Here is a 22,298-nt window from a genome sequence, read left to right on the forward strand (position 1 = left end):
TGCGATCGCTCCACTCGCATCCTCAGCATCCTCAGCACTCGAAACATCTCCAACCAAGAAACGTCAAAGAAACAGACACACAATGGCCGACGTCGTTGCTGCTTCTCCCGATGCCGCCGAGCACAAGTACCAGTTCAACGTGAGCATGTCGTGCGGCGGCTGCTCGGGCGCTGTAGACCGCGTGCTCAAGAAGCTCGAGGGTGCGTCCATCCATCCAACCACCACTTCCACCAACCTCCCCCCTCTGCAAACCCCAGCAAGAAATAACCTTCCCCCATCCCCCCCCCCCCCCCCAAAAAACAAAAAAAGACAAGCGCTAACGCATGACCGCACGGAACAGGCGTCAAGTCGTACGAGGTGTCGCTCGAATCGCAGACGGCCACAGTCGTTGCCGAGGAGTCGCTGACCTACGAGAAGGTGCTGCGCACCATCAAGAAGACGGGGAAGAAGGTCAACAGTGGCGAAGCCGACGGCGTCGAGCAGAGCGTGGATCTGCCGGCTGAGGAGCAGTAAATTAATGATTGGGTACGGCATGACACGGGGGTGTGGTGTGGTCTGGTGAGAGGGGGGAGGGGGAGCTACTGCTTGCTTCCTTTCTCGTTTCCTGCGAGGCGTGATATGATACGGGTTAGCATCGACCGGCGAGTCTTCTCTTTCTTGCTTTGGTAGCCAACACGGGCTGTGTTCTGTTGCCTTTGGCTGTGGCGTCCGATATCGCCATGACGTGCATCTGTCTTCCTGTGAGCATCTCTGCATGAACAAGGGCCCCTGACACTGCAGCTGTTGCCGTCACTCGAGCTTTCCTGGTTCGGATACGGTACTTGCCCCTTACAGGTTTTCCAGACACGCAGTCTACACTACATGGACTTGGCCGGACCTGGAACCACACTGCCCGTATCTCCTTCCCTGAAAGATCCAGGACTCACTGTCGTGCCTGCTTGCTACCTAGCGGTTGTGGCCGCCGTCAATGGTTTGTTTTGACACTCCTTTCCTTCTTAGGTCCCCGCGGTAAGTCAGGCACACTCGCTGCCTTAAACCGCCGTCATCGACGGACAAGCATGCTTTGATCTTCCCCTACTTCTATCACCAGAGGACAGCAGATACACATTTACCATCCGGTCTTGGTAATATTCTTGCTCGTTTACATTGACGTTCTGTATCAGTTAATTCACGAGCACCCCCTCACCACTGTTAAGATGGAAGACGAATCGCCTCCCGAATCGCCTCCCGAATCGCCTCCCAGAACCGTGTTCCGGAAACCTCACAGGTTTCTCAGCTATGTGAGGATCCGGCTCCTTGTTGCATAGCAAGAGATAGGAGCTAATCCAGTTGCCAGTTAGACAACGCCTACACAGAAATCGGAGGCTGCCCACAGACGGGTGATCTGTTTGATAGCTTGGATGCTTTGTCGAGGGTGTAGGTCATCATCGAGGGGCGGAATTCTTTCTCACCACTCGAAGGAGTAATTGGAACAACTCTCGCAGAGCGCATGCGCAATGCACTGCCATCTCGAGACACGTGTACCAATCTCATACATCGCTACTTCGCCGAATCCGACCGCCTCTATCGAACAATGCTCCTCAATCCCTTCCTAGAGGAGTGTCACAAGTTCTGGGGCCGTGAAGATACACCCGACTATTTCCTCCCCCTTCTCCTTTGTATCCTTTGCACCGCCTCTCAGCTCAACCAGGATCCGCGAGAATTTTACAAAAACGGACCTACCACGGTTCATGCCCCCACGGTCTGGTTTTACGTCAGACAGTGGTTAGAGGAAAAGACGGGAACTAACGCACTGGACATATGGACTCTGCAAATTCGGCTATTGGTTTTCCTCGCCCACAAGAATTTCGTTGCTCAAAGGCCGATAGTATGGGCAGAGGTAGGGTATCTTGTCCGGGCGGGAATGGAGATGGGGTTGCACCTGGATACGGACCAGGCGGCTGCCGCCTCGGCTGAAGACAAGGAATGCCGACGCAGACTGTGGTTCGCGCTCATGGAATTGGATCTCGAGGCCTCGGCACAACGCAATCTCCCTTGCGCGTTCAGCTGGGAAGCCGTCCTTTGCCCATCACCAAGCAACCTCAACGATTGTGATATAAAACCCAACGCAGAAAACGTGCCTCCGTCCTACGCCCTCGAGGTGCACACCGAAAACCACTTGCAAGCCTACGCTTGGAGCACGCTCGAAATCCGCACCCGAGCATCGAAGCTCCTCGCCCGCCTACCCACCTTCGGGGGCTACGACAAAGTCCTCGAAATCGGTAACGAGCTCAAACAAAAAGCAAACAGCATAATCGGGTCCTTTTACGCCTCCCCACCCAAACCCCCGATCGTTGACCACAACAAATGGTATCACCAAGTTCGCCTCGACTTGCACGCGTGGCGGCTGCCGCTGTTAGCTCTTTACCGGCCGTTTGCGCTCGGCCACGCCGATTGCCCACCGGCTATCCAGCACGAGTACCTCGCCTGTTGCATGTTCGTGCTCGGCTCCCTAAACGTCGACCATCGCGCCGGCGGCCTCATCCTCCCCCGCACGGTGAAAGCTGTGTTCTACGAGGCTATGGCCGACGCGGTGTATGGCGTGTGCCATTTTATTAAACGGGTAAACCGGGCTGGTTGGAGCCATCGCGTGGGGGGTCAACCGGGAGCGTTTGGTTGGGCGATTGGTCACCTGCTGGGTGTCGTGGACCTGGCGCTGGCGAATTTGCTTGGGTTTGTGGAGCTGTGTGACAGCGGCAACATTGGCGATCTGGTCGTGTTGTCGATCGTGCGGGAGATTGTGGACGTTGGGACGCTGGACGAGAAGGTGGCCAAGGTGCAACATAGGTTAGAGATGCTTCGGCGTTCTTACACGCAACTCGTCACGGAGGCGCTGGTAAGTTGCTTGCTTTTCTGTTTTCCGTTTCGGCTTTTGTTTTGGGGTTAACAGCTGACATGACGGTGACTACTAGGGGAAGGTCCCTGCAGTCATTCCTAGGGTACCTACGGTAAGGGGGGCCCAGCTCTGTTTCTTCTCATCTGCGTCCATGGTTGGCCTGGGCTAACTAACCATGAACACAGAAACCGTACGCTCCGCCGGTCAGTTGGATCGACCTATCTTGCTACTGGGATGAACTCATTCTCCAGGAAGACCAATTGAGCTAAATTTGGTTTGTCGGGTGTGTTTGTGTAGTGCTCGGGGTTTGCAAGTTTGTATGTTTATTAATCGGGTCTGGGCAGTGGTACGGGTTCAGGGGTTGCGTTGTGAAGTATTGAGCGAGTTTTCATATCTCGGCAGGGTTAAAGGAAAGCTGTTATCGGCGACGGGTTGACCAGGTGGCGTTGGTAATGGGCGTTGCTAAGGCGATGCATACATACATACATGCAGGGATAGAGGTTGTCAGAGCGAAGAAGAATAGGGTAGATTCCGGCCTTCTAACATACTTTGGCCATCCCCTTATTCTATTGTCCCGTTACAAGGCCTCTGAGATTGAGGAACAAAACTCGCGACGGTCGTTGATCTTTTGGTATTTGCGCAGTGCAATTGGGCAGCCAGACGCAAGCCCCCCCCTAATCCTTCTTCTTCAAAAACGGCTTCAGCCCCCTCAGCCGCTCCTTTGCGTCCTCCAGCACCTCATCCGGCTTGCACACGGCAAACCGCAGATAGTCCTCCACCAAATGGCTGTTCTCGTCCGTGCAGAACTCGCTCGGTGGAATCGCCGCCACGCCCAGCTCCTGGATCAGAAACCACGCCAGGCGGAAATCGCGCGGGCGCTCCGCCACGTGGGGCGGGAACGGGTAGTCCGCGGGGATCTCCACCCCGGACAGGTTCACCATGACGAAATAGCCGCCTTCGGGCTCGGAGTAGGGGATGCCGAGTTCGTGCCATATCGAGTTGAAGAGGGTCAGTTTGTGGCGGAGGGAGGCGATCGAGGTGGGCCAGAAGGAATGCGTGTCGGCTTGTTCGAAGCCTGGTGGTTGTGGTTGTGTGAGTGGGTTGTTGGGTTGTGAAAAGGAAAGGAAGGAAAAGAGGGGGGGGGGCACGTACCGATGGCGCAGGCTTCTTGGAGGGGGGAGACGGAGGAGTAGCAGATGCGGGTGTGGGCGGCTGAGACGTATTGGATTAGGTGGGAAGGGCCCATTAGCCAGCCTAGATGGTGGTTTAGTATGTTAGTCGTCTTGATTTGTTTTGGTAGGAAGAATGGATGGCAAAGAAAAAAGAGAAAGGGGGGCCGGGATGGGACGCACCAACGCGCCAGCCGGTGGCGTAAAAGTTCTTGCCCGCTGATCCCACAGTGAGGGTGATCTGCTCGACTTCTGGTGACAGTGTCGCGATGCGGGTGAAGGGCACGTAGAACAGCCGGTCGTAGACCTCGTCGGACAGGATGATGATTTGGTGCTTGAGGCAGAGGTCGGCAATCTTTTGCAGCTCCTCGCGGGAGAAGACCTTGCCAATGGGGTTGTCTACTTCGTGTTAGTTACCCAGCTAAATTGTGATGTCAGACCCAACACATACGCGGCGTGTTGAGAACCATCATCTTGGTCCGCGGCGTGATGGCGCGCTCGAGCTCGTCAAAGTCGATGGTCCATTCTCCGGCCGAGAGGGTCTTGACGGCGCCTTCTTTGGGTGGGTGCATGGGCACATAGACGATCTTGCCGCCAGGCATTTCGATGTTGCTGATGTATCTGCTGCAAGTCAGCGTGTGTTATGGGCATAACCCTAGAGACTTACTGGTCAAAGAAGGGCTCGAAGATGATGACCTCATCCCCGGGCTCGATGAAGGCCATGAAGGCGCTCAACATCCCTGTCAGACAGAGTCAACGATCTGTCTGATGATAGCTTGTTGATTCAGGGGTGCGCACCTTCATTCGCGCCGGTGGTAATGGTGATCTCGGTTTCCGGGTCCAGCTTTCGTCCCCAAAACGGCGCATAAGCCTCCGAGATGGCCTTTCTCAACCGCGGACGGCCCTTGGTGGGAGAATACTGGTTGCAATCGACCCGATTTAGAGCGTCCTTGGCGGCATCGAGGATGAAGTCTGGCGGGTTGTAACCAAAGAAACCCTGGCCCATGTTGACGATGGGCTGCTTGGGAGACGCAGCAGCAGCTTCGTTGATGATGGTCCTGGTGGTCTCATTTAGTCCATGTTTCGCTGGGATAGAAAATAAACAAATACTGTTGAATAAACTCACCACACATCCTGTCGCCGGCCCGAGACACGGGCGGCGGGTTTCATTTTCTCAGTCATGACGGGGGTAGTGTGCAGTCGCCTTGCAATGGAGAGAGGAGTCGAGGATCGACGAAAAAGGGCGCGGACAGGAAACAGCGAGTTCATGAGTGCGAGTGCAAGTGGAAGTGCGCCGCCTTTACGTGAGAATCGGGTCCACAGAGAGGGATACAGTCATAAGGAACATGAATTAGCGCTATTCGGAAAGCCGAACCCCGGATTGCGGATTGCGCTTTGAGACGGCCACTGCCGGGAATGCCTGGGAATCCCGTTCTCTCAAAATGCTGCAGCCGAATGCGTGTCCGTCATCGGCACGCGACAAGTTTCCACTGTTCCCCGGGCCTGGCATTACAGTGACCTCAGAGTGCAATGGCGCAATCGGCCGGCGTGGGACCGGACTGGCCCGTGCTTGGCATTTGGGGATGGTGTCTTACATGCATCAAACGAGTGGCTATGCCCCGGTAGGTCAATATCAACCCCTTCCTGTGACTGTTTCGGACTCAAGCAACAGCAATTGAATCCATAAACAGGGCGAATCTTGACGAAGCTACCCAAACTGAACCGTATAGCTTAAATGCCAGATGATTTGGTCAAGGAGGTATCTAGCCCTCTGTCCAACCCCTAGGAGCCATGCACTCCAAAATTCCCTCCTTCTGCCTTCCTCCTTTGACCAGCTTTGTTTACTTTACCCCTGAGCCTATTTTTTGACCTTGTTAGAACTGTCTCGGCAACTTCCCCGGTTTGTGCTGATTTTGTTTTCGCAAGTGCAGTGGTGATAAAATGCTCTCTTGATCCCCACCCTGAAACAAACCAAAACACCGAAAACTTCACCCCTCTTCTCAGGCACTGCATCATGAGATACGACGAAATGGGCGCTCGGGCCATCTTTTCACTCCTTCCCTCCCCGGAACTGGCTGGGAGTTAATAAAGTCGCGTCTTTCGATCGAGCTAAACTTTCTCCCTCTTCTTTTCTTTTCTTCGACCAGAACCTCGCCGCCACCGTTTGGTCGCCTTCGCCGTCGCGACCTCTTTTCTTTTTTTTTTCTAATAAATAAAATCAAGATCTCGATGTCGCCGCCGGTTCGCCCGCCGATCCCCCTCCCCATGGCGGGAGGGTGCCCTCAACCGGGCAACCTCATGCGCCGGATGGGGGCGCCAACCGCCTGGGAGACGACCACCCCGCCTCCCACCACCAACGCCGGTGCCCGTGGGCACCGCGCTTTCGAATTCACCTTCGAAAGCGCGGTGAGGCCCGGCACCATGGCCCCGCCGACCACTCCCGTCGGCTCCGACGACGGAGCACCCGTGGCCGCCCTCGTCGCTGCCCCTCGCCCGCCCGCCGTCCGCCCTCCCCCCGCCGCCACCACCACCACCACCACTCGCTGGCCCCCAGCCAGACCCGTCCCCGGCGCCGGTGGCCTCTATGGCCAGGCGTATCTCGTTGGGCAGGGAAACCTGCACTTCGAGACGTCGCCGAGGATGGAGGACTGGTGAGTGGTATTCCACGCTTTGTTCATCGTTTTTTTTCCTTTGCGATTGCTTTACGACCACCTCACTGGACCCTGAAAAGAAAAACAGGACTGACACGTCAATGTAGGCTGGGGAGGCTCCAGGCGCTTTCGTTCGGGCGCCAGGAGGAGGAGGAGACCGTCCCTGCTGCTGTACAAGGCGACAGTACCGTGGGTGAGGGCACCGCCCTCGATACGGAAGAGAGTGCCCGGGCCGGCGACAAGCGCAGCGCCGTAAGTTAATACCCTCTGACAACGAATCTACCAAACCCAATGGACGTATTTCTGGCGCAGCAGACAAGCCATCTGCTGGGAATCAGTTCTGGCATTATTGCCCACCCCAACTTCACGCACACCCCATCTCCTCTTTGCGGCCACACCCAAGCTAACACTCTACAAGACACTCCCCCCCACCACCAACGACGGCAACGAGACCGCCGAGCCCGCCCCCAAGCGGAGCCGCATCAGCGCTGCCCTCCAGCGCACCTTCTCGCGCCTGAGCGGCCGGACCCGAACCACCACCCCGCTCCCTCAGTCCCCCCTCGTCCCCGCCTCGTCCACCGCCCACCCCACCGGCACCATCACCACCACCACAGGCACCACCAACCGCCCGCCCGTCCCCCCGTTCGCGCCAGCCTCCGCTCTCGCCTCGGGTTTCGTTCCCGGTTCCGACTTGGACAGCTCTGGGCTCGCTTCCCTCTCGCCGCGCCCGCCGCCCAGTCCCGGCCGGGTTTTCACCCCCTTCTCCTTGCTCTCGCGGGTTGCGTCTGCGGCGCCGAGTGAGGTCGCTCCGCGCACGGTTAAGGTGTGTTTGGTGGGGGACGTGGGAGCGGGGAAGACCGCGCTGTTTAAGTAAGTTGGACTTTCTTTTTGCTTTGGTCTGGTTTGTTTGTTTTGGTTGTTTCGGATTGGCTTGCAAAGGGGAGAGACTGCTGGGGGTTGGTTTTTGATCTGGCGATGCTAACCTGAGATGTACACTTTGTAGCCGGCTGGTGGGAAATCCTTTCGTCTCGGTAAGTACACTCTTTTCTCCATCCCAGATTGGGATGGCCGGTGAACTGATTGAACCTGGCACAGACCGGAACTTCTCTCGTCCCGGACTTCAAGTCCATGATTGTCAGCGCCGAGGACGGATCCGATGTCAACGTCGAGCTGTGGGACTTCCCGGGCATCGTCGCCGGCGGTTCGCGCCCCGGTCCGCTCCTCTCAACCTTCTTCCATGCCGCCGTCATCTGCTTCAGTCTCGAGGACAAGCACAACCTGAGGAGTATCGCCGATGTGGTATGTTGTGGTTCTGAGAATAGGTGCTGAGGTTCAGGAAAAGTGACTGACTGACTCCTACAGTGGAAACCCAAGCTCGATGCCTGCCTCCACGACCAGCACGTCTTCGTACTCGGTCTCAAGCGCGACCTCCGCCCGGCCTACCCCACGCTAGGTCTCTCCTTCCTACCAACCCCGGAGCGGGCCACGGCCGAGATGGTAAGTCATGCGTGTCCTGAGGTTAGTGCTTTTTGCCGTACACCGTGAGGTGTACGGCCTGCGTTTCCCCTTCACACCCTCCCTACTTCGCGTCACACCCCCAACCGTCCCCCCCTTCTTCTGCCAGTCCAAACTCACACCCCCACCACAGGGCCAGCAAGCAGCGGCAGCCATCAACGCCAGCGGCTACGGCGAGTGCTCGGCGCGAAACAACGACAACATCCGAGGCGTGTGGGAGGGCATGATGAACCACGTCATCGCCAGCCTCGACGAGCGCGAGAAAGCCAATAGGAACGGCCGCAAGCGCGAGCGCGCAAAGACAGCCGTTACCGGATTCCTCGACAAGTGCGGCGTCAACCGGTTCGGCAAGGGCAGGGAACACAAGTGAGCTGCTTGTCGCCTCGATTGCCCTTTTTCCTCTTTTTATTCTCTCTCGACGCCTTTCTTTTTTCCTTTCTCGACAATTTCGGCACTTTGGCAAGGTCAAGGGCGCAGCAAGTGAGGCAATGATCTCGATCCACCCCTTTTTTTCACGCTCAACAATTTCGGCATTTTTGACAAGGTCAGGCGCAAGTGAAGCAACGACCTCGATCCACGTCTCCTTTTCCTGCTCGAAATTACCGCAGAATCTTTGACAAGGTCAAAGAGCGCAAATGAAGCAATAACTTCGATCCACCTCCTCCTTTCCAGCCCGACATTGGCATCTTTGACAAGGTCGAAAGGCGCAAATGAAGCAACGACCTCAAACTACATCTCCTTTCTGCACATTCCCGCAAAATTTTGACAAGGTCAAAAATCGCAAGTGGGATTCCTCACTTTATCTTTCTTTCTGTTTCGACGAATGCATAGCTAGGGAAGTAGGTTCATAAGCACACTTGTTCTTCTGAACTCTCCTGTAAGGCTTCAAGACGAATGCCGAGGCATCTTTTCGTCTCTTTTTTCAAGATTTTTCTTGTCGGGTCACCCAAGTCACTTGCTTGGTCGGATATGGGAACGGGACTCAAATATGGAGCCTGATGGAGGAAGACGGTGATACACCTCATGGTGTTGTGTTAGGAGTGTTGAGGATGCTTTGTTTTTCCGGTTCAGTTTGTCGAAACAATCCATGATTTTATGGTTTCACAGTTTCAGTTTCGATGGTACATATCATAGTTAGCCTGACGTACCACACCACAACAATCGATGATGTTATCTTGACCTTGACCATTCCATGTCGTCCGTGTTGTTGCAAGGCCTTGCCCCGTGAAGTGCATGCCAAGGGACGAATGCGGGGAAATTTGGAGAAGCTCCAGCGAGTCTTGGCTGAGGAGCAGGGGATGATGCAACCAGGCAATCAACTTCTGCATCAATTCGGCCGCATCCAAATCGCAACCAACAAACTGCTCGAGCTTGGATCTTAGCCTACAAGGTACGAATCAGCAAATGATTAATCTCACGACCTGCAGGTGACCTACAGGTCTTTAACTTCGCCCTGCCACCACCACATCTCCAAGTCGAACCTGATCGGCACCATGAGCAGCGCTAGAGGCAAGGGCAAAGGTGCCGGGAGGGCAAGCTCCTCGTCCTCTTCTTCCCCGACCCGGCCTCCTCGAGACACACGATTAGACACACGAACGGAATCCCGCCCTCTCCTCCCGCGCAACCCGTCCGCTCTGCTCTTCCCGCCCGCCCCGCCGCCGCTCCATATCACCATCCGCTTCAGTATCGCCCTCCCCGACCTTCATCTCGACATACCCTCCCCACAACGGACCACCGTCGTCGCATTGAAACACCTGATCCGCGGCCGTCTCGCAGTTGCTGCGGAAGCGGAAGCGGAAGCCAACGCCGAAGCCAAAGCCGAAACCGAAGCCGAAAGCAGCGAAGAAACCGACTCCTCCCTCCCCACCAACACCTCACCACAACCCACCCCCGCAACGCAAGCCTCCCTCGCCCGCCTCCGCTTCATCCACAACGGCCGCATCCTCCCCGATGCCTCCGCCCTCGGCTCCGTCCTCAAGGCGCCGCCACCCCCGCCCGTCTCCCACCACTCCGACCTCAAGGGCAAGGCCCCCGCCGGCCTCCACCACCAACAACAGCGCGTCTTCATAAACTGCAGCATCGGCGACCCCCTCCCCCCGGAAGACCTCACCGCCGAAGCCACCGCCGCCGCCGCCCCCCCTCCCCAACCCCCGCTCTCCCCCTCCCTCTCCCCACGCCCCAACACCCCCCACCTCACCATCACCCCACCCACCAACACCAACAACCAACCCCCCCAAACCACCAACCCCCCAGATTATAACACCACAACAACAACCCCCCCCCCCGCGCGGCTTCGACCGCCTCCTGCAAGCGGGGCTGACCGCCCCCGAAATCTCCACCCTCCGCTCCCACTTCCGCGCCATCCACACGGCGCGCTTTGCGCCCGACGCCATGCCCTCGCCGGACACGCTGCGGTCGATGGAGGACGCGTGGCTGGATGGTGGGTCGCATTTGCCGACGACGCCGGGTACGAGCGGGAGTACGGCTGTGGGGGTGGGGGGGATGGGTATGGGGGGTGGTGGTGGTGGTAGTGGTGGTGGGGATGCGGAGGGGGCGGAGGGGGGGGTTGGGGTGGATGATGCGTTTGGGTTGAGTGCGGTTGCGGGGCCGTTGATTCATGGGATGTTGATTGGGTTTGTGTTTCCGCTGGGGGTGGTGGCGTGGTTGGGGAAGGAGGACGGGGTGTGGTCGCGGCGGATGCAGGTGTTTGTGGTGTTTGGGGTGGTGTTGGGGATGTCGGTTGGGCTGGTGAGGGAGTTGACGGGGGAGGCGTGAGTAGGGGGTTGGATGTTGGAATGCGGGAAGGGAAGAGAGGCCGGATTGAGGACTGGAATTGTATAGTACAGCACATGGTGATGAACGGATTGGATTCGCTGGATGGTTGGTGGTCGGGTTTTGTAGCAGGTTTATTTGATACCCCTCACGAGAACGGATAATTGAGAGAATAACACACACAGATGGGCGATGGCGCGCTGCTCAGCGGCCGTGTTGATTCTAACAAGCCCGGGAAAATAGGTTTGGAGGTAAGACTGCACCACCTGCCATCAAACAGGGAGCCTCCCACAACTCAGACAGAGCCGCCTTACCTACCGCTCTACCTACCTACTTGTCCTAGCCAACACACAACTACCCGAAACCTACAACCCGCAAATCTACCTAAACTGACATGAAACTACACCTTCGAAGTCCATGGTATTATTCATTTTCCCACCCACAACCCACAACCGCCCCAAACGCCGGACGACCCCACCATAAGGTAATGCAAGAACAATTACAGATACAAGCTGTTGAACGAGACAATATCCCTCCTGATCTTGGACAGGCTCAGCTCAAACTTGTCCTTGAGCTCCTCGCTGCCCATGACCTTGGCGGCCTCGGCCATCTGCCGGAGCAGCTCCTCCAGGCGGCGGAACAGCCGGATCAGCGAGCCCTCGTAGGCGTTGGTCATTTTGCTGCACCGGTCAGTTAGCATCAGGGCAAGAGAAGCGAATAAATAAATAAAAAACGCAAAAGAAAACATACCAGATCTCAGCAAACGGCTTCCCATCCGCCCACGCCAGCACCGTCTCCATCAGCTGCCACTTCAGGCTCTGCACATACTCATCCTCATTCACCTCCATCTTGCTCTCAGCGCTAACCTTAGCAATGACGCGGGCCTGGGCCTGGATGGCGCGGAACGGCTTGGACAGCTCCTCCTTGAGCTCGGCGGTCTCGACCTTCTCATCAAAGATAAACACGCTCAGCACGGAGGCGCACAGCTCCGGGCTGAGCTCGTTGAAGAAGCGGTTGAAGAGCAGCTCGGCCAGCAGCAGCTCGTGGCCCTCGGTCGACGAGATCTCGCACGCCACGCGCGCCTTCATCTCGACCACCTCGGTCTCGTTGATGAACCCCAGCCGGCGCAGCACGCGCTTGCGCGACTTGAGCTCGTCGAGCTGCGACACGCTGTGCGCCTTCATGAGCGCCCGCTTCTTGTCCTTGATCTGGTCGGCCAGGCCGAGCTTGGTGTCGAGTTTTTGCCAGAGCTCGTCGAGGAGCGGGGAGTTGTGCAGGGGGTTGGCGACGAGGCGCGATTCGAGGACCTCGATCTTGCGCAGGAGCTTCTTGAAGGAGTCGTCGGTGATGCCCATGTTTTCGAGCGGGTCGACGAGCGGCAGGCCGTCGGGGAAGCGCCGCTTGGTTTCCTTGAGCATCTTGCCGAGCGTTTCGCGGTCTTCCCAGCTCGAGAGCTTCTTCGGTGCGTGCAAGCGGACCTGGCAGATGGCCTTCATGCAGCTGAGGAAACACGGGACGACCTCCCACCTGCCCGGATCGCCGGGCTTTGCCGGATGGACGCCATCGGGCACGGCGGTGTCTGCCTTGACGTAGGTTCTTTCTACGCTGTCCGTCGAAACGTTCAGCAGCACGTCCATGATGTAGGATTCCTGCGGCGGATAATCAGGCTGGCCCATCTTGGGTGCTTTGCGGGGAATAAAATCGGCCACCACGCCCCAACCATACTTGGTGCCGCTCGGTGTCTCAATCTCAACCGGCCGGCCTGGCTTCAGGAACTTGACGCAATAATTCGGGTGCTGCATCACGGCGAGCATGTCCTTCTGGTATCCGTCGAGCTGTTGGCGGATGGTGCGGTAGTCCTTGATGGTGGCCTCGTCCGGGATGATCATGCTGTCGCGCTCCTGTTGCAGGCTGGCCAGGTCCCTCTCGAGCTGCGGGACGCTGGAGGTGTTTTGGAACTGGAAGAAACACCGCTCGAGCATGAATTCGGGTGAGATGGCCTCGATACGCAGCAGATTCAAAATCATGTTGTACCCCAGGTGGAACGCCGAGTTGAGGCGGTCCTGGTGGCCAACAACGACGCCCCGGGCCACATCGGGCTCGAGCTTGTCGTCGATCATCATGATGACGATACCTCGGTCATCAAGACCACGGCGACCAGCTCGCCCTGCCATCTGGATGTATTCTGACGAGGTGAGCGGGCGGCGTTGGACGCCGTCCCATTTCGTAACTTGGGTGAAGACGACGGTCCTCGCGGGCATGTTGAGGCCGATGGAGAAGGTCTCGGTCGCAAACAAGACCTTGATCAAGCCTTCCTGGAACAGAATCTCGATCGTTTCTTTAAGAATGGGCAGCAGGCCCGAGTGATGGACACCGATGCCCTTCCGTAGCAAGGGGAGAATGTTGGAGATTTGTGGCAAGTTCTTATCCTCGTCCGACAACTGGCCCAGCGCATTCTGAAACACACTGTCCACCATTGCCTCCTCGTCGGCGGCGTTGAACTTCATAACGGAAGTCTTGAGCGCCATCATCTCGCATTCGCGCTTGGCAAAGTTAAAGACGATGACGGGCTGGAAGCTCTTCTTGATGATCATCTTGATGACCTTGGCGATGTCGGACTTCTCGTCGGGTGCCTCGCCGCCCTTGTTCGTCTTCTTGTTCTTCCCCTTGCCCTTCTGCTTGGCGCTCCAGTCAGCCGGGTCGGATCCCTTTTTACTCTCGATGGCGGCCATGGCTAAGTTGAAGTTGTTCTCTTTGAAGTTCCCCTTCTCGTCCACGATGAGGTGGATGCCATTGGTGCCGGCCGGGAAGAAGTAGTTCTGCAGCGGTGTCGGTCGGAAATCCGTGTAAACGACGTGGCAAGCCTGGCGATGAATTTTGGCGATCCACTCGGCGAATTGGAAGGCGTTGGGGATGGTGGCGGACAGGAAGACATATCTAACTTTGTCCGGGAGGAGGATGATGGTTTCCTCCCAGACGACACCGCGAGTCTTGTCGCGCATGTAGTGAATCTCGTCGAAAATGACCCAGGCCACCTCGCGCATAATCTCGGAGCCGCGATACAGCATGGACCGCAGAATCTCGGTGGTCATGACCAAGCAGCTGGCAGTCGGGTTGATGGTGACGTCGCCCGTCATCAGACCAACGTCGCCGAAGTCGGCTTGGAAGTCACGGTATTTCTGATTGCTGAGCGCCTTGATGGGACTCGTGTAGATGACCCTTTGGTTCCTCTTGAGGCATTGGGCAATGGCGTACTCGGCGACGACCGTTTTTCCGGCACTGGTGTGGGCCGAGACGAGCACGCTCTCGTCGCGCTCGATGGACGCGACGGACATGGCTTGGAAAGGGTCGAGCCTGAACGGGTATGTCCTCGCGGGTTCGGCGGGGGGCTTGTGCTCGGAGAGAGGGATGTACTCATAATCGAGGTCTGGTGGTAGCGCGACTTGATGTTGAATGTTGTGAGATAGAACGAGCGAGCCCTCGTCTGTCGATGGTGCGAAGCCCTGGGCGGCGTTGACCTCTCTAGACTCGGCGGTCTCGAATGTGTCGGTGATGATGGGCTCGGCCTCGCCCTCCATTTTCTGCCTCTTTGTGTCGGCTGGCCCCTCTGCATCTCCGTCCTCCTGCTCGCCCGCGGGGTTTGTATCCTCTTCCCGTTTGATCACAGCTGCACTTTCGTTCTGACCGTTTTCGAGATCGTCCGCCATTTCAACATCGGCGTCGGCCTTGCGCTTGGGAACGCGAGGCTGCTCCTCGAACACAGCGAAGAGGTCATCCATGGTGGCGGTCGACACTCATCCGCTGGGGTCGAGATGGGTGCCGGGTGGATTATGCGCCGGACGAGTTGCTCTGGGACGCGGCCACTCGAACAAAAGAAAAAAGTCGAAGTTCCCGAACTGGTTCCCCACTTTTCTGCCGGCAGCTCGCCCACCCTGCATGGCTCCAAGGCGGTGAGCAAAACGACTCCACAGCCAAGCAAGCAAGGGTCAGGCCCACCTTTTGCTGAAGTGGCTAACCACAACCACCAGACAGCGATTGTGTAGATGGCAGCCTCGATTGTGGCAGCGAGCGCGTGACCATGAATGACGGCGGCCATTTGGGTCTCTACCCTCGCTGTAAGATTTGCGCAGACACGGTATGGATGCACGAACGGGCAATAGCACGTACGTACGGATTACACAATATTCACAATATTCAAGCTCTATTTCGTGTAGTTAATTCCCTACCTGACTTTTACTCTCATTCAACTAGTCTTTGGGAATTCTGATTCGACATCCTATCGCGGTCACACCGAACCCTTCCCTTTTCCTCAAGACGGCCATATCATCACAAGGGTCAATGGCCGTGAATTGTGCCGCCAACCCGACTGTAAAAAATGTGCTACCTCGCCCGAGTTCACTCTTGTCCACCATGAGTGCTTCGAGGTCTTCCGGCAACAATGCTCTGTCAGTGCCTCAGTTGCCTTAGACCGTCTCTGGATCCTGGCCACGTGGGGCAGTCCCTGGGATCGAGCGCAGCCTCTCTCTCTCAACCCCAATGGTGGACAAGGGCATACTAAGAAGGATATCCCGTTTTTGCGGATTGCCACGCCTACACACACTGCCCCTAGAGCTACTTGAGATGATTCGACAACAGTCCAGGCACTCGTTGGTTTGGAGATGCATTCCGGCACTGAAGCTGGCTGATTGTATATCGACTCTAAGACCGGATCCGCTCTTTACGGTCCTGCTCCGAGATGTTCTCTCCTGGGAGCGTGGTGGGAAGCTTGAACGCGTCCAAGAATCTCAGTCACCACCACCACCAATACTGAGGCTGACGGTCGACTCTCTTGGAATCAGAAAAGTCGAACGCGTGCCTGACCTGCCAGTATACACAGGCGAATATACGAGTCACCTCGCCTTTATCGTCGAACATGAAACCTTTATACCTGACGCAGTGGCGCAGTTCAAGGCATGTCTCTGATACCTCCCTTATTTTAGGGGCCATATACTGACATGATTCTTTTACGTCAACAGTACGGACGGCTTCGCCTTGGCTTACCCGCTTGGCTACGGACGCTCCCTATTTGGAATACTCCTGCACCACCGAGCTTAGCTCTTTGCAAAGCGCACCCCAACGACCTTAGTTCGTGTCACATCTTCCATACGGTCGAGATGAACAAGATACAAGGCATTACTTTCTTTTTCTTTTCGAGACAGCTGATTGGCATCCATATCCATCGCTCGGAGAACTCGTGCGCCATGGACACCTTTCAAACTCTTCCCGATCGACTTCGGCGGATCGTGGTCTGGATTTATTTACCGATATCACGGCTCGACCCTGTCCTCGTACTCGGCATACGGCAAACATTGCGTTCTCAAGCCGTCCTCGTCAGGACGGCGCTCATCGGCGACGTGATCATCGCCTCACGGCCTGCATCCCGAACAGACGTAGAGGACCGATGTTTGGTCGTATCGGCTCCGGTGACAATGATATACAGTGAACCGCAAGAAGGTCGCCCGATCAGCTTCTTCGGCTCTCGCCAGGGGCCACTTTTGAGTCAGCCTCTCCCCGCGCCGTTTCGGTTGGAGGACCCCGGCTCCTGGCAAGTGAACGCTGATGGCTACTTCTCATGGGCCCCCCTATCTGATGTTTCGTCAACACTGGCTTTCTACGACGCGAACACCGGATTCTGCCGAGGTATTCTGTTTCACTACCAGAACGGTGGTTGCCGGGCGGTCGGCCAGTGCCGTCTAGGGGTAGACCTGGCAGAGACTGTCGTCCGACCAGTCCAGTTTTGTTTCTGGCACGATCCGTCTCCAAAGGTCGCTCTGGTGCGGGTGAAGTTTACGCAACACGAGAAAGAGGAACATGCCGAGGGGTGGAAGGCTTGGCCGATGAAGGGGTTGGTCAAGTTCTGGTTTTCCACCGAATTCTCGGCTCTAGTTGTTGAGGATTATGATATCGAGGCGCATCCCACCGAGGATGTCACGCTATAGTGCGAAGGTTCTGACCCTGAGCACCACTACCTCATCGTGCTGTCCCCTGCCCATAGTATATCACGGCGAGTATCGATATTCTGCATGGTTTCAGAATCCCTCTCCCCAAGAATATCACGTTGTAGCGCCAGGCCTTGAGTGTTGATCTTTGTTGTCTCCTTGTATTTCCTCTGTCCGCGGTACGTCGCGGGGAGCGATGCCCAACTGTTGACTGTAACAGGGTGGTACCTGTCAACCCTTTTCTGTCGAAGTTCGCAAACCGTCTTGTTGATAGGCTCGCTTTCGTTACACATCCCGCGGGTCGATACTCTCGCCAAAAGCCATGATGTTCGAATTTCCTGTCCGCACGACTCCGCCCATGCTATCGCTCGCTGGGCGTGCACCATGTATCTCTCGCACCCCTCCCAGTACCCTGGTCCATTATTCGGGAGTAGATCCGCGACGACCCAAAGCGCCAACCTCGAATACCGCACTTGGTCCTTTCGCCGGTCCTTGTCTGTTAAGGCGTATAGGACGGCCTCCTGTACTAGCTTATTCATCTCATAGGTCCGGCTGTCCTTGGATGCGCGAGGTTGCAAGAAGGACAATTGTTGGAGACGGGCAGCGACCCAAAGGGCTTCCTCCTCCACCTCACCATCACTGTCATCCTCACTGCTACCCTCCTTGTCATACTCGTCCTCGCTGTCATTTTTGTCCTTTTCGCCGTCATCCCTAATCCACTTGTTCCGACGAGTTACCGCCTGGTGAAGTATTTCGAACGAAATATTCTGGTTGTCCAGAAATGCCAGGATGTGCAGAATATCAAATACGACTTCGTTTTCCTGCCGGATCTGTTCCACTGAGGTATCCCACGTCTTCAGGATGCTGTTTGTAAGCCCCTGCCTTCGGTATGGGTCATGTGCAGAGGTCTGTAGCACGTTCCATCTCTTCCTGCGGTTCGCTAGCCGTGACAAGTACTCCCTTATCGTAATGGACATCTTCCGCCTGAATGTCGCTGCCTGTGATAGAGCGAGCGGAAAGCAACCAAGCTCGGCGAGCAGCTCTGGGGCGCCGTCCAGCTCGTCGTTGCCGATGTCCCCAACCGTCTTGAGCAGTTCCAAAGCCTCATCCTCGACCATGCGGGTCACTTCTATAGCCCGCCGCGCGCCGACAATGCTGCCAATCTCCTTGTCCCGGCTTATCCACAACACCGTCCCCACGGGGCCTCGCGGGATGAACTCGGACAGGTTGAGCGCCGTGTCCTCCGCCTGATCTTGATCCTTGATCCGTAGAACATTTCGTACACCGAACAGTTGGAGATTGTCGGCGTTGTCAATGACCAAAAGCCAACACCGATTTCCCTCAATCCCCGCCCGAACATTCATCAGCAGATCCTTGCCCGAGAGGCTCTCCGGGAGTCCCAACTTCCTTGCAATAGACTTATAATTTTGAGTGAACGAGGTTTCGCTGTCCGCGTGCACCCAGAACACAGAGCAAGCCGGGTCATCGTAGCATCTACGGTAGGCATAGTCGAGGGCTATCTGCGTTTTCCTAATGTTTATTTATTATCAGCCTGTATTACGAACGCTACGCATCTAGTGAGTACGGCCATACCCAGACCCGCCCAGGCCCCAGAGAGCGGCGTTGTGGTATTCACGGGACGGGGGCAGCAAGGCGGCGAGCCGATTGGAGATGGTGGTGCGATGAATCACACCCTCGTTGCGCGGGAATGGGATTGAGTAGCACGGAGCGGGGCCCCCGTGTTCGCCGTCTGAAGCTTGTGAGATTTGCGGCTCAAGAAAGGTTGGGAAGGAACTTGCCTGAATTATTATTATTATTAATTGTTAGGTTCAACGACCCTGCGACATTCGTCCCAGCGATGACATTTTTGCCGCTGATTGGCCCAAACGTTGTTTGTCGTTGATCCATCCCATCAAATGTGCTTCAAAATTTGGCCTATCTGCGACACAAGTTCGCTATCGCGACGGTTTATTCTTCTAGGAACACCGAAATATGCATAATGGATGGAGTGTCGAGCAGTATTTGTAACTTAAAGTATGGTTGAGGTAACCGCCGCAGAGCATTTGCTCTCACCAATGAAAAGGGCCCGGCTACCGCTGAGGGTTACAGAAGGCTCTCAACCTCAGCCCCTGATCAAGATGAGAGAGCATACACATCATACATCATCCAGACGAATGAAACACCGAGCAAGATCAAAAACGATTAACCATCAACAGCCCCCAAAACGCATAAAACCATGCCCGAACTCAATCCCAGCCTTTACACCGTGGCATGGATCGCCCCTCTCGAGATCGAAGCCCAAGCGGCACTCCACATGTTCGACCACATCCACGACGGCAGCTTCCACACCGGCCAAGGCGACGACTACCTCTTCCACGCGGGCGACGTATGCGGGCACAACGTCGTCCTGGCCACCTTTCCCGCGGGGCAGGAATACGGCACGGGGTCGGCGGCCGCGCTGGCCAGCCAGGTGAAGAAGCACTTCCCGCACCTCTGGTTCGGCCTGCTCGTCGGCGTCGCCACGGGCCTCCCCCACCTCTCGCGCAGCCCGCCGCGCGACATCCGGCTCGGGGATGTTTTGGTGGCGCTCCCCGAGGGCGAGAGCCCCGCGGTGGTGCCCTACGATCTGGGCAAGGAGGTCGGCGGGGCCGGTCCAGGCCTCCAGCTGCTGCGCGCCGGGCATATGCTAGGGTCCACGGAGCCCATCGTGCGGGCGGCGATCGGGAAGATCAAGGCTGACCATGGGAAGGAGGCAGAGAAGTTCCTTCCGTACTATGAGAGCGTGAAGGAGAAGGGCCATGCCACGGGCACGTTCGTCGATCCTGGCCAGGGCATGGATGTGCTGTACGGGGCGGATGGGAGGCCGATCCAGCGGGAGTGGCGGCCAGATTCCGGGCGGACCCGGGTGTGGTACGGGTCCATCGGCTCGGGCGACAAGCGGGTACGGAATGTCCGGAAGCGGGATGAGCTCAGGGATATGTACGGCCTCATCGGCCTCGAGGAGGAGGCGGCCGGGACGATGCACCACATCCGGGTTGGCGTTATCAGGGGTGTGAGCAACTACGGAGACGAGCGCAAGAACAAAGAATGGCAGCCCTACGCCGCTGCAATGGCTGCGGCGTACGCCAAGGCCATCTTGCGTGAGATATTCGTGGTTCCGAGCAAGACTTCTGCGATGGCCGCAACGGCTAACTCTCAGCATTCCCCACAAGAACCGGCGCCGTTTGTGTTCAACGGTCCGATCTCTGGGAGGAACGTGCAGATGGGGTGGACGTTGGCGGGGCCAGCCACTTTTAACTTCAACTAGAGTGTCAGAATTACGACGGTTGATGGTTCCAAAAATATATTCTTGGATAGGATTCCTGATTCAATGGGGTAGAAATTCGGAATCTGGAACAAACCCGTTTCCAAGGAATGCCCTTTGGCCTGGCGACAAATAGCCCTGATGAATCGGTATTCAATTCCCATCCAGGGCATGGCGACGCTGGGGAATATACACAGTACTCTAAACGGGAGGGGCACGGGAAGGCAGGGGAGTTAGAAGCCGGAACCCTTGCACTACGGCGTGCTACTCGGTGTGAAAGGCACCTTGATACCAGACCATTCGGAGTATGAAGAAGCAGAGGAGATGAGAACCAAAGACCTCGGACCTCGGCGCGATGTTCTTGACGAAAGGAAATGTACTTGGTGGCTGCCTGTCCAAAGTACGGTGAACCTTGGGGTGGCATATTGCAAAGAGGGAGGTACGAGGAGGCAGAGGGCAGACCATCATCGCCTTGCACGAATTTGTGTGGTTTTCGGAGGATCGTGGCAAAGGGAGTAACGTTATCAGAGGAGGTTTTTGCCTTCCTTTTCAAACTAGGAGAATCCCCTCCACACTACTCGTTCCAAAAACATCAACCTTTCTTACCTTGATCCCATGCCATATTGTTGTTTGCGTTACACAGACGGAACGCGGACTCCTTTTTAGGACCCACCTTGAACCCAGGGCTCCGAGGTAGGCGGACCCACATCCAAAAATGTTGAGATGCAGTTCCTCGGCCAGCCATTGCAGCTTCCCTTCCGTTCATATTCCACCCAGCATTGCTCACCACCACAATCGAACCCACGGCTCTGCACCGCAATGGCCACCAAGCTGACACTCAAGCTCACCAATCGAGCACCGAAAAAACCGATTCGGAAGCTGCCAGCAACGGTCGAGCTGCCGCACGATGCCACCATCGAGGATGCGAAGATGGTGATTGCCCGCCAGTCGGGCTTCACCGACTACAACCGTATCGGCTTGTTTGACCCGGTGTCCAAGCAGAATCTCAAAAACCGGAGGGCTCTCGTTCGTGACGAGGCCGGCGTTACCTCTGCTGGCGAGCTTGTCGTCAAGGACCTGGGTACGCGCACCGCCATCCTCCTGTATCAACACCATCATCAGCCTGCTAACTTGATGTAGGCCCCCAGGTCGCCTGGCGCACCGTCTTCGTCATCGAGTACTTCGGCCCGATCCTCTTCCACGCCCTCGTGCCTCTCATCCGCCCGTACATCTACCTCATCCCGCCCTTCGCCTACAAGAGCGAGTCGGAGACGCCCATGACGCAGGTGCAATGGCTGCTGTTCGCCCTGTTCCACCTCCACTTCCTCAAGCGCGAGTTCGAGACCGTCTTCGTGCACAAGTTCTCGGCCAACACGATGCCCGCCCGCAACATCGTCCGCAACTCGGCCTTCTACTGGCTCATGGCCGGCCTGCTCTGCGCCCTCGACGTCTACGCCCCCGGCAACCTGTCGGCGCGCGACGAGCTGGTGCCGCTCGACTACGTGGGCCTGGCCCTGTTCGCCGTCGGGGAGACGTGCAACTGGATCGTGCACCAGCACCTGGCGAGCCTGCGCAAGCCCGGCGGCACCGAGAAGGGCATCCCGAACTGCATCGGCAGCAGCCTGGTGACGAGCCCGAACTACATGTTTGAGGTTCTGGCGTGGGTGGGCGTGATTTTGATCAGCCGCAGCTGGGCCGTCGTGCTGTTCATCTGCACGGGCATCATCTACATGCGCAGCTGGTCGCGCGGCAAGGAGAAGGCGCTGCGCAACGAGTTTGGCGACCGCTACAAGAAGAAGCGGTACACCATGTTGCCGGGGTTGATCTGAGCTGTCGTGTGCTGGCTGGTGGCGGGTGGGGATTGGGTGTACAATGGAGCATTATATCGGATATGAAAACGCCCGGCTGTATGGGCACCATGGTGGGATGTACTAGAAACCGGAACTCGAAATAATCGTTAATTTACTATTTGACAACCTGCCAATCTTTCATATCGTGAATCGTAACAACCTCGGGCGTTCGACATATGGCTTC

The 22,298-nt window shown here is 56.8% G+C and overlaps 10 protein-coding genes across 10 annotated transcripts; 7 read left to right on the forward strand and 3 right to left on the reverse strand.

Annotated features, from left to right (window-relative positions):
• Positions 1 to 82: 82 nt before the first annotated feature.
• Positions 83 to 513, forward strand: F5144DRAFT_607355 (uncharacterized protein; the record flags this gene model as incomplete). Its single annotated transcript, XM_066791550.1, has 2 exons — positions 83 to 200; positions 341 to 513. 2 exons carry the CDS (start codon positions 83 to 85, stop codon positions 511 to 513), a joined length of 291 nt encoding a protein of 96 aa, XP_066638407.1.
• Positions 514 to 1,573: 1,060 nt separating this feature from the next.
• F5144DRAFT_607356 (uncharacterized protein) lies at positions 1,574 to 3,144 on the forward strand (the record flags this gene model as incomplete). The annotated part of the gene is made up of 3 exons (XM_066791551.1): positions 1,574 to 2,875; positions 2,952 to 2,987; positions 3,061 to 3,144. 3 exons carry the CDS (start codon positions 1,574 to 1,576, stop codon positions 3,142 to 3,144), a joined length of 1,422 nt encoding a protein of 473 aa, XP_066638408.1.
• A 405-nt stretch (positions 3,145 to 3,549) lies between these two features.
• Positions 3,550 to 5,226, reverse strand: F5144DRAFT_552279 (pyridoxal phosphate-dependent transferase; the record flags this gene model as incomplete). The annotated part of the gene is made up of 7 exons (XM_066787730.1): positions 3,550 to 3,950; positions 4,028 to 4,129; positions 4,228 to 4,443; positions 4,496 to 4,665; positions 4,712 to 4,784; positions 4,843 to 5,102; positions 5,171 to 5,226. The coding sequence occupies 7 exons, from the start codon at positions 5,224 to 5,226 to the stop codon at positions 3,550 to 3,552; spliced, it is 1,278 nt and encodes a 425-aa protein (XP_066638409.1).
• An 822-nt stretch (positions 5,227 to 6,048) lies between these two features.
• Positions 6,049 to 8,709, forward strand: F5144DRAFT_634046 (P-loop containing nucleoside triphosphate hydrolase protein). Its single transcript, XM_066792564.1, has 7 exons — positions 6,049 to 6,695; positions 6,803 to 6,947; positions 7,114 to 7,565; positions 7,699 to 7,726; positions 7,791 to 7,994; positions 8,058 to 8,192; positions 8,344 to 8,709. The coding sequence occupies exons 1-7, from the start codon at positions 6,274 to 6,276 to the stop codon at positions 8,578 to 8,580; spliced, it is 1,623 nt and encodes a 540-aa protein (XP_066638410.1). The 5' UTR covers positions 6,049 to 6,273; the 3' UTR covers positions 8,581 to 8,709.
• Positions 8,710 to 9,431: 722 nt separating this feature from the next.
• F5144DRAFT_634047 (DUF2407 C-terminal domain-containing protein) lies at positions 9,432 to 11,167 on the forward strand. Its single transcript, XM_066792565.1, has 2 exons — positions 9,432 to 10,270; positions 10,464 to 11,167. Exons 1-2 carry the CDS (start codon positions 9,704 to 9,706, stop codon positions 10,983 to 10,985), a joined length of 1,089 nt encoding a protein of 362 aa, XP_066638411.1. The 5' UTR covers positions 9,432 to 9,703; the 3' UTR covers positions 10,986 to 11,167.
• A 263-nt stretch (positions 11,168 to 11,430) lies between these two features.
• F5144DRAFT_405288 (rRNA-processing arch domain-containing protein) lies at positions 11,431 to 14,943 on the reverse strand. Its single transcript, XM_066784884.1, has 2 exons — positions 11,733 to 14,943; positions 11,431 to 11,662 (listed from the first exon to the last, which is right to left on the reverse strand). Exons 1-2 carry the CDS (start codon positions 14,759 to 14,761, stop codon positions 11,482 to 11,484), a joined length of 3,210 nt encoding a protein of 1,069 aa, XP_066638412.1. The 5' UTR covers positions 14,762 to 14,943; the 3' UTR covers positions 11,431 to 11,481.
• A 180-nt stretch (positions 14,944 to 15,123) lies between these two features.
• Positions 15,124 to 16,960, forward strand: F5144DRAFT_596763 (uncharacterized protein; the record flags this gene model as incomplete). The annotated part of the gene is made up of 4 exons (XM_066790830.1): positions 15,124 to 15,145; positions 15,234 to 15,521; positions 15,592 to 15,917; positions 15,998 to 16,960. 4 exons carry the CDS (start codon positions 15,124 to 15,126, stop codon positions 16,958 to 16,960), a joined length of 1,599 nt encoding a protein of 532 aa, XP_066638413.1.
• A 26-nt stretch (positions 16,961 to 16,986) lies between these two features.
• On the reverse strand, positions 16,987 to 18,825 carry F5144DRAFT_552283 (P-loop containing nucleoside triphosphate hydrolase protein; the record flags this gene model as incomplete). Its single annotated transcript, XM_066787731.1, has 4 exons — positions 16,987 to 17,164; positions 17,360 to 18,490; positions 18,554 to 18,754; positions 18,806 to 18,825. The coding sequence occupies 4 exons, from the start codon at positions 18,823 to 18,825 to the stop codon at positions 16,987 to 16,989; spliced, it is 1,530 nt and encodes a 509-aa protein (XP_066638414.1).
• On the forward strand, positions 18,761 to 20,272 carry F5144DRAFT_405345 (nucleoside phosphorylase domain-containing protein). Its single transcript, XM_066784885.1, has one exon. The coding sequence runs from the start codon at positions 19,197 to 19,199 to the stop codon at positions 20,265 to 20,267; it is 1,071 nt and encodes a 356-aa protein (XP_066638415.1). The 5' UTR covers positions 18,761 to 19,196; the 3' UTR covers positions 20,268 to 20,272.
• A 723-nt stretch (positions 20,273 to 20,995) lies between these two features.
• Positions 20,996 to 22,239, forward strand: F5144DRAFT_587772 (3-oxo-5-alpha-steroid 4-dehydrogenase-domain-containing protein). Its single transcript, XM_066789862.1, has 2 exons — positions 20,996 to 21,345; positions 21,405 to 22,239. The coding sequence occupies exons 1-2, from the start codon at positions 21,084 to 21,086 to the stop codon at positions 22,091 to 22,093; spliced, it is 951 nt and encodes a 316-aa protein (XP_066638416.1). The 5' UTR covers positions 20,996 to 21,083; the 3' UTR covers positions 22,094 to 22,239.
• The last annotated feature ends 59 nt before the right edge of the window (positions 22,240 to 22,298 follow it).

The sequence above is a fragment of the Chaetomium tenue genome (genome assembly GCF_020726465.1).
Source record: "Chaetomium tenue strain MPI-SDFR-AT-0079 chromosome Unknown F5144scaffold_8, whole genome shotgun sequence".
Taxonomy (NCBI): Eukaryota; Fungi; Ascomycota; class Sordariomycetes; order Sordariales; family Chaetomiaceae; genus Chaetomium; species Chaetomium tenue.

Bases quoted from the DNA above. Each gene is read 5' to 3' on its own strand.
- F5144DRAFT_634046 (XM_066792564.1), top strand. From the start codon at position 6,274: ATGTCGCCGCCGGTTCGCCCGCCGATCCCCCTCCCCATGGCGGGAGGG. The intron at 6,948-7,113 runs GTAAGTTAATAC...ACACTCTACAAG, and splicing joins CCGGCGACAAGCGCAGCGCC to ACACTCCCCCCCACCACCAA. The intron at 8,193-8,343 runs GTAAGTCATGCG...CCCCCACCACAG, and splicing joins AGCGGGCCACGGCCGAGATG to GGCCAGCAAGCAGCGGCAGC.
- F5144DRAFT_634047 (XM_066792565.1), top strand. From the start codon at position 9,704: ATGAGCAGCGCTAGAGGCAAGGGCAAAGGTGCCGGGAGGGCAAGCTCC. The intron at 10,271-10,463 runs GTCTTCATAAAC...CCAACCCCCCAG, and splicing joins TCCACCACCAACAACAGCGC to ATTATAACACCACAACAACA.
- F5144DRAFT_405288 (XM_066784884.1), bottom strand. From the start codon at position 14,761: ATGGATGACCTCTTCGCTGTGTTCGAGGAGCAGCCTCGCGTTCCCAAG. The intron at 11,663-11,732 runs GTATGTTTTCTT...TGACCGGTGCAG, and splicing joins AAGCCGTTTGCTGAGATCTG to CAAAATGACCAACGCCTACG.
- F5144DRAFT_405345 (XM_066784885.1), top strand. From the start codon at position 19,197: ATGCCCGAACTCAATCCCAGCCTTTACACCGTGGCATGGATCGCCCCT.
- F5144DRAFT_587772 (XM_066789862.1), top strand. From the start codon at position 21,084: ATGGCCACCAAGCTGACACTCAAGCTCACCAATCGAGCACCGAAAAAA. The intron at 21,346-21,404 runs GTACGCGCACCG...AACTTGATGTAG, and splicing joins GCTTGTCGTCAAGGACCTGG to GCCCCCAGGTCGCCTGGCGC.